At 42.5% G+C, this 12846-nt stretch overlaps 1 protein-coding gene and 1 pseudogene across 1 annotated transcript in view; both read right to left on the reverse strand.

Annotated features, from left to right (window-relative positions):
* SSU72 (SSU72 homolog, RNA polymerase II CTD phosphatase) overlaps positions 1–9948 on the reverse strand; it is a 59065-nt gene extending 49117 nt beyond the window's left edge. The window contains exon 1 of the mRNA XM_065421244.1: positions 9725–9948. Coding sequence (XP_065277316.1) covers positions 9725–9804 — 80 coding nt within the window. The 5' untranslated portion in view covers positions 9805–9948. The remainder of the gene's footprint in view (positions 1–9724) is intronic.
* A 1450-nt stretch (positions 9949–11398) lies between these two features.
* On the reverse strand, positions 11399–12190 carry LOC135893521 (actin-like; annotated as a pseudogene).
* Positions 12191–12846: the final 656 nt, after the last annotated feature.

Raw genomic sequence — 12846 nt, forward strand, 5'->3', positions numbered from 1 at the left:
AATGGTATCTGGAATGACTACGAATAGTGAGAGTTAGCCAGTCCGTACCTGTGAAAAAAACAGGTTTGTAAAATGGAGTTCCCTTATCCCTCTCCTTCCCCTCCTCCACCCATCTGTTGCTGCCCTACAGCCATCACTTCATCAAGTAGTGGGATTTCGCAATACGACTCTGCCATAAGATAATAGCGTAAGAGAAGATTTTGGCACCGTACCCTTTTCTTCTTCCTCTTTCTCCGCCCGCCCTCCCTCCTAGGGCAGAACAGTAGAATTGCAATAGTCAAGTCATTTTCTTCCACTTTTTTCTCCTTGATCTTGTTTTGTTTGAATACCACTGGCTGAAATGAGTCACAGGAGGTGCAGACATACTGGCCACAGCTTTCACCACAACACTTACCATAGCCACCCTCTCTCAAAAGGTAAAAGCTGCATTTGAAGAAGTCTGCATCCCATCTGAAAGAATAGAAACCTTTCATTGGCAAGGCTTCCTACCCCAAGATTTGAAATTTTGATGCATTTTGACTTATTTTTGAGAGGCCTCTCTTCACTAAACAGTCAGACCACCTCTCTCAAAACTGAAGTCTTTATATGGCATTAGTAGTTGCCAGAGTACATCTGTGTGTGTCAGTTACACAACATGGTTGTGCTACTTTGACATAATTAGAAAGTGTTTCAGCACATTTCTGGTAACTGTATGAAAAGTGATTTCTAGCACCAATTGAGTTATTCAGCACAGCCTTCTTCTGCTAAGCAATTAAACAAGTTTGGATTAGTGAGTGAATCATCAAATAACTTATTAAATAGCTAGCACCAGTCTTCAGTAATACAAAAAAAATCTAACATTTACAGTAAAGGATGATTTATAGAGTCTTGCATTATCAAGCTAAGAGTAAAGTTATTTATAACTATATGGGAAATATTAAGATGACTCCAAGTACACCATCTACTGCAACAGCAAGACAATACTAGCACACCTCAGATCACTGTTGATTACCGCAAATGCCTAATTCTAACCCAATGCATTAAGAGGTCCATTGATGGATGGAAGATTTATGTAAATGATTTCCATTAATGCTAGTTAAAGTTATGAGCCTAGATAGGAGATTGTACCCACACTCCGGGCATGTCTACACTTTCCATTTAAAGCAGAAAAAGTCCCTTTTTTGCACAGAAACAGTGGGAGAGTCTACATTTACCAATGCCTTTTTGCAGTGAAACTCAGAAGTTTCACCGCAAAAAGAAAACCACCTCCACGAGAGGCATATAGATCTTACTGGTGATGCTTGTGTGGTGATGTGCAAGTGAAGACATGTTCTTCCTGTTTACTGAGCTTTTAACCTCCACAGGATATCCCAGAGTGCCTAGGTGACCACTCTGGCCAGCAGCTCTGCTGCTGACACCAGGTAAACAGACATCCACCCCTCCCCCTGTAAAGCCCCAGGAACTTTGAAACTCCCCTTCCCGTTTTCTTGGCAAGTGCTCACTTATCATTTGGCCAGGTGACAATGCCCGCTCCATGGAATAAACGATCCCCTGCTTGGAGCAATGCTGAGCTACTGGAGCTGATCAATGTTTGGGGAGAGGAGGCTGTGCAGAGACCCAGGATGCCCCGCGATCACCCCCGCCCCTTCCCACAAGGCCTATCGTCAAAATAGAGAGAGCTGCACTGTGGGATAGCTGCCCTCAGTGCGCTTCTCTCATCAGGGATAGAAGTGCTGCAAATGTAAACACTCTCTGATGCCTGTGGAAGTGAGTACACAAACCAGCGCTTTTCTTTCACTGATTCACTATCATCGACACTGACAGTGCAAAAACTCTGCAAGTGTAGACATAGCCTTAGTTTAGCAATAACTTTACACAGATAGGCCCTGATTCGGCATGCATGTGCCCAGCTTTAAGCACAAAGATAGTTTCAGTGAAATCAGAGGGACTACTCATATGCTTAAAGTTAGGCACGAAGTTAAGTACACTGAATTGTGGCAATTGCATTTTCCACCAGAAGGCTCTCTAAGCACTCTACATAGAACTCTCTACTTCTAGGAACCAGTTTAACAGCTGACAGCAGTGCTCGACAGCACTGATGAAACACTAACACTTGAAAAAGGACACAGCAGTCCTTATTCAGTTTTAGACGCTGGTGACATCTAAAAGCTGAAGAAACAGAACTTAGGTCCAAGCAGGTAAAGTTAATATTCTGGAACCTTATATGACCCTGTGTTCTAAAAAGGGAATTTCATTTAACCTTAAACTCAAAATACTGCTGAGATTCTTCTCTCGAATGGCCAATATTGAACGTAATATAAAGGGGTGTAAAATAACTGCTTTATTGCAATTGAATGACATTATTTAGGAAAAAAGTAAACATTCAGTTCCTGGGCAAGTTTAACGCACATTATAATGAATAAAAGTAGAATAATGAACAGCATTTCTTTAAATAATTTTTTCAGTTTAATCTGAAGTTGGATCCCATTTAGCCGGCATGCACTTTACTCTTAAAAACTGCATTTGCAATCTAAAAGCGTATTGCTGACTGGTTTCTGCCTCTGAAACCTTCAGAAAGTGGACAACTTGCTCAATTTCTAGGTTTGCCTTTTTGAATACATTTGTCAAATAAGTCAAATTCTATCAATATAAAATGTAATAAATCAATGTTGGCATTTGCTCCTTTCAAGCTAAACACAATTTAAAAACATGTTTTTGTAAACTAAAAGGGGAATTATTTGACAAAAAGGTACGCATACTCTTCATTTAGTTCAGTTGCTGATTGATACTACCCAATTGGTATAGAAAGTCTGACTGAAGCTTGTTTATTGTAAACTGTACTTGGTTGAACTTCTGTTTCTCTTATGTGGTTACACCCCCAATATTACATGGATTTGTGGTTTAAGGCTCTAATGAAGTTTCTGTTATAAGCTTTCAACTCTCATTCTGTTTACACCATTAATAATATACCTCACACCCCCACCTGAATTCTCAACACACAACTTCCTAAAAATGAACTTGTATGAATGTATATGTAATGCATAAGTCCTCACTCAAAAGCTACAAATTCTGAATAAAACTAGAAGTCAGCTACAAATACAGAAATCCTAATTTCAAGAGACTGAGGAGTTGTTACAATATTAGTCTGAAAATGCAACAGATTAACAGTGTAAACACAGTAGGCATGGAACTCTACACTGAAACAGTTCAAAAGTACATTTCCTTTTAGGAAGGCACTTTCAGTGAGGTACTCTCTTTATAATAAAGTATATAAATTCATTATGATGAATTTGGAAATTTGAAAAGATTTGCTGGTAAAAGAAAATCCTTGTATCTGCATTAAGTGACAGAAAAGGAGAATTTGAATCAGATAAATTGTGCATACTCAAGGTAAAGAGCAACTGGGATAATACTGCAAGCTTCTAAATATTATCTTGTAAACTAATCCCAATTCCTTTAATCCTGTTTCCATTTGTAATTCCCTACATGCTTAATTTACAATTTTGGACAATGCACTATACAAGTTGTACCCAGTCTATTCTATATTCAGATCTGTTCATTGTCCCGTCTTGTGTTACTTCAAGGTAGATTTTATTTCTCTAGTTCTCAATGGAAGATGGACTTTCCCAGCCTTTGGAACCTGCCAGTGATTCTTCTAATTTGATTACAAGGGGCATTCCCTTCCTCCTGGTCTGAGCACACTGTACTGTGGGCCTAGAAACAGACTAGGTTCAGTAAATGAGTTAGATCGCTTTCACTTAAGGCTTACAAACTAATAACAAAGAACACTGGACTGTGATGCAAACTGATAAAAGGCAATAACTGCAGTTGCTATAGCCCCTATATTATGCCTACATATTGGAGGCTTCACGCTGCCTTTTACCCAGGTAATTTAGTCTTTCCTTCACTGGCTTATCACACCATCATGCATTCCTGTAGTTAGTATATAAATATAAACATATGTTCAAACTGCCATGTTGAGATGATATAATTTACACAGTACTGGTCCATTTACAATGTGGTTACAATAATGAATTGACAAACAGTTCTCGGTCCTGAAGAATGTAGCCGTAGAACATAACTTTGTTCATTTACATCAATTTATATTCTTTTCTGGCAACACTACTACTATAATGTGCCTTCATAAAAGGAAATATAAATCTGAAATATTTTTCAGTGTAGGATTCAGTTTGCTTTATATACATTCTCTATTAATCTACTGCAGTTTCACATTCTGATACACACTATACTGTAACAATACTATCACCAAACCCAGGGACTTTAATTTTTTTTTTATAAAAATATAATTAAATATCAAATGGTTCAGAACCATGATGCTGTGCGTGCAACTAACCTATGTAACCATGGAACTTTATTACTGTTACCTTCATTCTCTCTCCCCCATTCCCTTCTACTGTTTGCTAGATTCAATTGTTGCATCTTGTCTTAGACTGACCCAAAATACTTGCAGGAAATGTCATTTTACAAGTTTATACAATACTCAATGTAAGTACTGATCCTAACTGAGGCCTTTGAGGACTGCCACTATACAAATAGTTACATTATGAATGGATCAGATTCTTAAACTATAAGAAAGCCATTTTCATTAGGATTTCTTCACTGACAAGTTTTAAGTCAAAGTTATTCTTCCCCCTTCCCTAAATGGCTACTGCTCTTGCACAACAACTTTAAACCAGTTAAGGCAGGGGTGGCCAACCTGTGGCTCCGGAGCCACATGCGGCTCTTCAGAAGTTAATACGCAGCTCCTTGTATAGGCACCGACTCCGGGGCTGGAGCTACAGGCGCCAACTTTCCAATGTGCCGGGGGGTGCTCACTGCTCAACCCCTGGCTCTGCCCCCACTCCAGCCCTTCCCAGCTGATCGGGAGGTGCAGGGAGGGAGGGGGAAGCGCTGATCAGCAGGTGGGCAGGAGGTGCTGGGAGTGGGGCAGGGGAGCGCGCGCAGGGCTGCTGACATATTACTGTGGCTCTTTGGCAATGTACATTGGTAAATTCTGGCTCCTTCTCAGGCTGGCCACACCTGAGTTAAAGAGTGGCAAACTGTCTCAGAGACCTTGACTTTGTCAGTGTACTGTAGACTCCTTTGTATTTAATTTTCATGATCCAAAAGAGAAACGGTAACGTTCTACTGTATTATGCTTACATACACACATGCAAAGGTACTATCTTTCACTGTGCAAATTCCCATAGATAACTATGATTTTATGTAGTATTACTGCATTCATTTAAAATACTATGCAAGAGAACATGTTACTATGTTGTAGTGGAGTGGTTCTCAAACTTTTGTATTAGTGACCCCTTTCATATAGCAAGCCTCTGAGCGTAACCCCCCCTTATAAATTAAAAACATTATATATTTAACACCATTATAAATGCTGGATGCAAAGCGGGGTTTGGGGTGGAGGCTGACAGCTCACGACCCCCCCCCCATATAATAACCTCATGACCCCCTTAGGGGTCCCAACCCCCAGTTTGAGAACCCCTGTTGTACTGTATCCCAAGTGAAAACTATACAAGTAATTACAACATAGGATAAGCCAGGTGTGGCCGAGTATGGTTACAGAATGACATCTGGTTTGGAAACTTTTAAGGTATCATGAAAGTCATTTATTTGGTCAATATTGTTTGGGGTATTTTGTGTTTGGTTTTATATTTCAACATGCTACATATATGCAGTAGCTTCACAGCTCTTGTTAGACTTTTATATCATAGTGTTATGGTTGTAGCAAGCAATAGATAAGGGACTATATTGGGACATTGGGAAAGCCATTTTAAAAAAAAACAGAAAGCAGCTAGTATTTGATCTTGTAGGACATTTGCAGCCATAGAGAACAAAGAATACAGAAAACATACAGACAGCTGACTCTCTGTAAGGCATAAGTGGTAGTATAAAGCTATACAGAATGTCAGTCTGACAAACAGTCTTAACTAAGTTTCCAAACTAAACCATACATCTCATCCTACATGGAATCCACTGTGCTTCAATTTAAAAGGGTCAAGAGTTTATAGATTTCTCAAAAAATATCTTCAAATTTTAACTCCCTTTCCAAAAAAAAAAAAGGGGGGGGGGGTAGGGGGCAGACCTTTAAAAGAAAATTTGATCAATTCTGAACCATCTCAAATCCTGAAGTTTCTATACACAAGAGCACTGTTTGGGGGAGGGCAGGAGGAAGAGTTGAAACGTGCCAGGAAAATGTTTTTATTTGGAATTGGCATTTCTGAGTCCAAAACAGAGACAAATATTGATATTTTTGTCAAGGACAAGTTTTCAATTTTATTTCAAGCCTATCTGAAACACCTGATAATTTCATGCATTAAAAAAAAAAAAAAAAAAGGGCATAAGACCCTATTACAATAAAAATATTGAAAAAACCTCATATAAACCATGTATTAAGACTAACGAAATAAACGGTTTTAAATTCTATAATGCTTCAGGCAGATCAAAAAATATCTTAAAAATTTACGACTATGGGCAGTAGTGACAAACGTATCCTCCACAAATTAAGGACTAGAAAAAACAACATTGCCAAAGCGAAAAGACAAAAAAAAAAAAAAAAACCACACACACACACACTTACTTTTTTAAACAAAATCTGTACTTAGTTTAAAAGACTATCCGTAAAGCTTATACGAGTGAATAGTGAGACTTGAGATAAGGGTAAACAATATTGAACTTTTTAGTAGAATTTCCTCAACACTAAGAAAAGCCCCGTAATAGGGTTTTAATTGTATTGTTTCAGTTTCTCAGTACAAATATTTTAAAATAAACTACAAACAGAATAAAGTTTTACAACCCCTCAGAGCACCATGTTTCAGAAAGCTCTTTAAAGGTATTTTTAGATGTCATGTAAATCTGTGCCCATCGTTTCAAAGGCACGGTATCCTGTATTATAAAAATCTAATTTTTTGTCTTAGAAACTTTATAAAATGCAATCTAAATGCCTCTATGCTATTTTAAAATTTCAATAACAGTTTTGTTCAATTGAAACATTCCCCCACATTGTTTGCTGCAATATCTAGTTGTAGTGTGCTTTGGAAAAACATGTAAAGTACTGCAGGGCACAAATCCCACAACACCAAGATGGACTGGATGATCAAATAGGTATTTTCCATCTCTGACTTAGGAGTCTATAAACCACAAATTGAACTTCACTAGAAAATGAATATTTTCCATTGTCCACATTAGTAATATGTAAATAGCAAAACAGCATAAATGAACATAAGAATGGCCATACTGGGTCAGACCAATGGTCCATCTAGCCCAGTATCCCGTCTTCCAACAGCGGTCAGCACCAGATGCTTCAGAGGGAATGAACAGAAGAGGGCAATTATCGAGTGGTCCATCCACTGTCGTCCAGTCCCAGATTTTGGCGCGTTGGAAGTTTAGGGACTCCCAGAGCATGGGGAGTCCCTAACCATCTTGGCTAATAGTCACTGAAGGACCTATCCACTGGGAATTTATCTAATTCTTTTTTTGAACACAGTTATACTTTTGGCCTTCACGACATCCCACGGCAATGAGTTCCACAGGTTGACTGTGCGCTGTGTGAAGAAATACTTCCGTATGTTTGTTTTAAGCCAGCTGCCTATTAATTTCAATTGGTGACCGTGTGTGTGTGTGTGTGTGTAAATAAATAAAAACTTCCCCATTCACCCTCACCACACCATTCATGATTTTAGAGACTTCTATCATACCCACCTTAGTCATAACATTTCTCAACTGAGCAGTCCCAGTCTTTTTAATCAATCCTCACATAGAAGCTGTCCATACCCCTAATCATTTGTGTTGCCCTTCTCTGTAGTTTTTCCCAATTCTGATATATGAGATGGGGTGACCAGAAGTGCAAGCAGCATTCAAGGAATAGGCATACTGTGGATTTATTTAATGGCATTATGATATTTTCTGTCTTATTATCTATCCCTTTCCTAATGGTTCCTAACATTCTAATAGCTTTTTTGACTGCTGCTGCACACTGAGCCAGAGTATTCAGAGAACGATCCACGAGGACTCCAACATCTCTTTCTTAAGTGGTAACAGCTAATTTAGACACCATCATTTGGATGTATAGTTGGGATTATGTTTTCCAATGTGCATTACTTTGCACTTATCAATACTGAATTTCACCTGCCATTTTGGAAATGGAAGAAGTAAATTATTTTTATAACATTGCTATTTTAATTGTTTGAAGCATTATCAGCACACAAGAAAAAAAACTGTTTTATCTAGACAGCCATTTAATGCTGATTTTAAGGGACTAACTATTAACTCATATTGTTTAAAACCTAAGTTTTGTGCTAAGAGGCTAAGAGCTCATTTGCAAGATTTAAGATCAATAGAAATGTTTTCATGTTTTGTTTTGAAATCCCAAACAGAACTTGCAGCATTGGGAACCTAAAAGTGACTTCATCCGTTTCCCTTGTAGGAGCTGAGAGAAATACAAAGAGTAAAACAGCAAAATGTGAAAAATATACTGCATTTTTAAAATCCCTTCATTTTTAATATGACAATAGAATGTTTATGATACTATTGTCTCTGTCTTACAATGAGTTTGAATATTACTAACATGGTAAATTGCCTTGGACCAAGATGGCTGCCACCACCCACGTGATATTTTATTGTTTACATGCCATTTGTACATTTAAAACATTTTAAATAAATTCCACAGTTTATTCCTAAACTTTCCTTTCAAGTGATTTTAAACAAAGACCTAGATTACGTCCTTATGCTAGATGAGAGATTCAACAAACACACTTTCTGGCTAATCACTTTTTTCCTCCCTCCTTTCCGTCTCTCTCTTGTATGTTCCGCCCTAAACTAAGTGAAGAGTTGAAAAGATGTGCAGCACTAAATATGCGAGCGGCCATATTCTTGAAGGGGAAGTTGAACATTCAGAGCTGAGTGGCCTGTCCAGCTTCCCTCCAACAAGCCAGGGAAAGGGGGCTCGAGTCTCTGAATCCCGCCGGTGTATTCAGAGAGGGCGGATGATACCGGGGGCAGGTGGGTTTTATGTTGCCGAGCACCTAGAAGCCAGCTCATGGGATTGCTCCGGGCCTGCAAGCAGGGGGGGGGGGGGGGGGAAGAAATGCTCCGCCAGAGCCCTGGGACCAGCCCCGCACAGACCAGCCTTATCAGAGGGGCGGACGCAGCCTGGTTATCTGAAGCCGAGGAGCCGGGATAGGGCCCAGACCCCTGTCCACGGAGGTTAAGTGCGGTTCTCGGACAACCCAGCCTGGGACTTGAGCGAGGCTAGCGGAGGTGGGGCCCGATCGAGCTCTTCCGGCGAGAGTGTGAACCGAACCGCCCCAAATTTCAATACGGGGCCGAGACCCGATGGAGACCAGGACTTGGGGTCAGTCTCACAGGGACCGGTTCAACCCTCCCCAGCGGGGCAGGCCCAGGTTGCTCGGGCAAAAGGAGGGCCCGGAGGAAGCGGGCGGTAGGGGAGCCCGGGAAGGCCGCCTATGGAGTGCCCAGGGCCGGGAGACTCACGATCCCCTCCCCCCCGCCGGTGGTTCCCGGTGTGAGCTCATGGGAGAGCGAGCTGGGCCCGGTGCGTGGGCGGGGAGACGGGGATCCGGTCCCGGGCAGGCCCCGGGGCAGACGCGGCGGCGAGCAGCCTCTGTGGGCGTGTAGGGGGGAGACGGGGGGCGGTCTCGGTGAGGGAAGGGGTCACGACGGGCAGGCCCGGACCGGGGAGGGGGGGTGACGGGCAGGCCCCGGTTACCTAAGGATGTTGTGCGCCTCCATGCTGCGGTTCTGGTTGCTGGAGCACACCACGGCCACCCGGAGCGGCGAGGAGGGCATGGCGGGACGCGGAAGAGGCCCAGCTCCCCTCCGCCGGTATCGTGGTTCCTCTGGTCCCGGCCGTCTAGCTCCGGCTGCGGCTCACATAAAATGGCGGCCAAAGCCAACGACGGGCGGCGCCGGGACGTGTCACCAGGGGAGCGTCGACCTGCTTCCCCTAACCATAGAGACCGCACGAGAGCGGAGCCCTTCACATACCATCGAGAGGCGGGCCGAAAGAGAGAGCGCCACCCTAGGGAAGGTCCGCCAGCCGTAGAGAAGACGGATATGTTATACCCTAGCGAGGGGCCGCCAGTCATAGAAAGGAGGAGGACCAGTATGACAGCGCCGCCCTAGTGGAGCAAGAGGGCCTGCCAGTCCTCCATCCCATGCCAAGGGGAGGGGGCAGAGAAGGTACTTCCGAGCGAATTGCCTCTTGGCCACTGGTTCAAATCCCACCCAGGCTCTCAGACATAAAAGCCAGACACACTTAAGAGCTGGTGTGAAATGAGTTTGCTTAGTCCCTAAAGGGCAGGTGACACCATCAGAAAAGCCTCTGGCACTAAGGGACAGTCTCAGCAGGGAAACTCTCTAGAGCTGACTTTCTTATAGAAAAGGGGCCTGATTCGCCATTGCCCTCACCCTCATGCAGCCATTTACATTTACAATCCTAATATGGAGGCATTTGGCACACACTTGGCATGGACACAAATGATTACACAGAGTGCAAAGCCCGGGGCAGGGAGGGGGAACAAGAGGGTGGAGGTATAATTCCAGTTTATCCCCAGAACATCCTTTTTTAAGCTATAATAACTACTAATACCAGAGATTCCAAGATGATGAGCACCTTATAAATACCACAGAGAGACAAGCTGAGTGAGGTAATCTCTTTGGTTGGTGAAAGAGACAAGCTTCCGAGCTACACAGAGCTCTTCTTCAGGTCCTGTAACTCTGTGTAATTCGAAAGCTTGTCTCTCTCAGCGTCAGAAGCTGGTCCAATAAAGATAGTACCACACCCACCTTTGTCTCTCTAATATTCTGGGACCAACACCGCTACAACAACACTGCAAAGATCATTTAATGCACTTTTTCACTTCTATTCAATCACCATCACACAAGCGGGACAACTTTTTTTTGTCCAGTTATGTCTTCAATGCAATTCTCAATGGTAGCTGACACAATTCAACCCTAACCCGAGTTCAATCCTCTTAAAAGCATTTTCTGTGCACAACAGAAGATCCTTATTCTTTGTAGTCCCAAACAGTGACCCACATTGGCATGAAGGATGCTAAGTAAGTAATGATGGACGCTCCCATCCACACAGAGTACTTCCTGTCTAGCGGTGCTACAATCCTCACATGAACTCCTTTAGGGACTTGCTGCTCTATCTCTTTTCTATCTCTTGCGTCTGATGAAGTGGGCATTCACCCACGAAAGCTTATGCTCCAATACTTCTGTTAGTCTTAAAGGTGCCACAGGACCCTCTGTTGCTTCTATCTCTTTAAACAGCCTCTCATGTAGTCCTTGAAAGAGGGATGAGCCATGCAGATACTGGCAAATATCCCCATCACACTTTGTAACGCTGTTGGAGATCAGAGTATGAAGCTCTAGTGTATCAATGCCAATGCTGCGTGAAAAGAATTTCTGGTGCTCTGCAGAGGTGAAGACCAATTTTTATGGCATTTCCATCAGGCAGTTTATAATCTCTCAGGACCTCCTCTGACTTCCTCTTAATCTCTTGGTTGGGGTCTAAAGCCACATAGCAGAACTTCTCCTTGATATCTGACAGTTCACCATATTTCTCTTCGCCCTGCTCATGAGAGAACAGCCACTTGTCAGTGATATCCCTGCCTGCAACATCCAGCCTGGAAACTGCATGAGGTAAGCAGTGTCCTTTGTAGGTGGGCACTGCATGGGTAACTCCATCTCCACTGTCCATTACCATTCCAGTGGTATGAGCCGATGCATACAATGCCAATGTCGCCTAGACAGATAGATACAGACCTGGTATCTTAAAATGCTCAAACATCAGCTCAGTTATCTTTTCTCGATTGTGAAGGGGATTCAGAGGGGGTTCACTCTTTAGCACTGGCCTTTTGCTGACGTCTATTCTAAACTCATGCTCATAAATGTGTCTCCAGAGCGTCTCCATGTCATCTCAAGATGCAGCCCTGCCATGGTCAATAGGATATTTCAAAGATAAGACCCTCCCACATGGACAGGGCTTCTTCTCCAACATAGTATTCCTCCTGACCATCTCCAGGCACAGCTGCTTTCACTTTAGGGTGACCAACCACTGAAATAATGACAGATCTTGGTGTCCTCTCTCCTGCAATGCCAGCTTTATATGACCGGCTCCATTGTCAAAAATCACAGCTGGGGTTTGTAAGATTTTTGAATCAAACATTACAGCAGGAAGAGAGAATGAAGCTGCTGAGGTTGGCGCTGGGGCTTGGTTTTGGTTTTTTGGAAATGTAGTGAAGTTAGAATGTTCAGGGATAAATATTCTAGATTCCTGAGGTCACAAAACAAATAACAACACGACTAGATTTCGATAGTGCCTCCCATCCAAGGATCCCGAAGCGCTTTACAAAAGTAGGAAAATATTATCCCCATTTTACAGATGGAAAACCAAGGCACAGAGAGGTTAAGTAACTTACCTGAGGTCACAAAGGATACTAGAGACAGATCTAGGGGTAGAGCCCATGGTTCCAGTCCTCTACTCTGACCACTAGACCATCTGTCCTTCCCAAATCAGGAACAGAACCTTGCTCAGAGATATGCTCTAGCTCAGCCACAGATGATGGGCTTTATGTGGGAATTATTGTGTCACATTCTCTGGCCGGTGTTATACAGGAGTTGACTAGATGATCATTAATGGTCTCTTTTGACCATCTAAGAAACTAGAGTCCTGATAATCAGGTGCCTGCACTGACTGTATTGCCTCCCAGGCAATCCAAAAAGAGATTAAGCATGAATTTGAAAACTTTTCCATGGCAGAGTCCATATCGGATACAGTTGCCGCTATCTGCTTTTGCCTCTTGGGGATCCTTATCCAAGCAA

This window comes from Emys orbicularis, chromosome 22 (genome assembly GCF_028017835.1).
Source record: "Emys orbicularis isolate rEmyOrb1 chromosome 22, rEmyOrb1.hap1, whole genome shotgun sequence".
Taxonomy (NCBI): Eukaryota; Metazoa; Chordata; order Testudines; family Emydidae; genus Emys; species Emys orbicularis.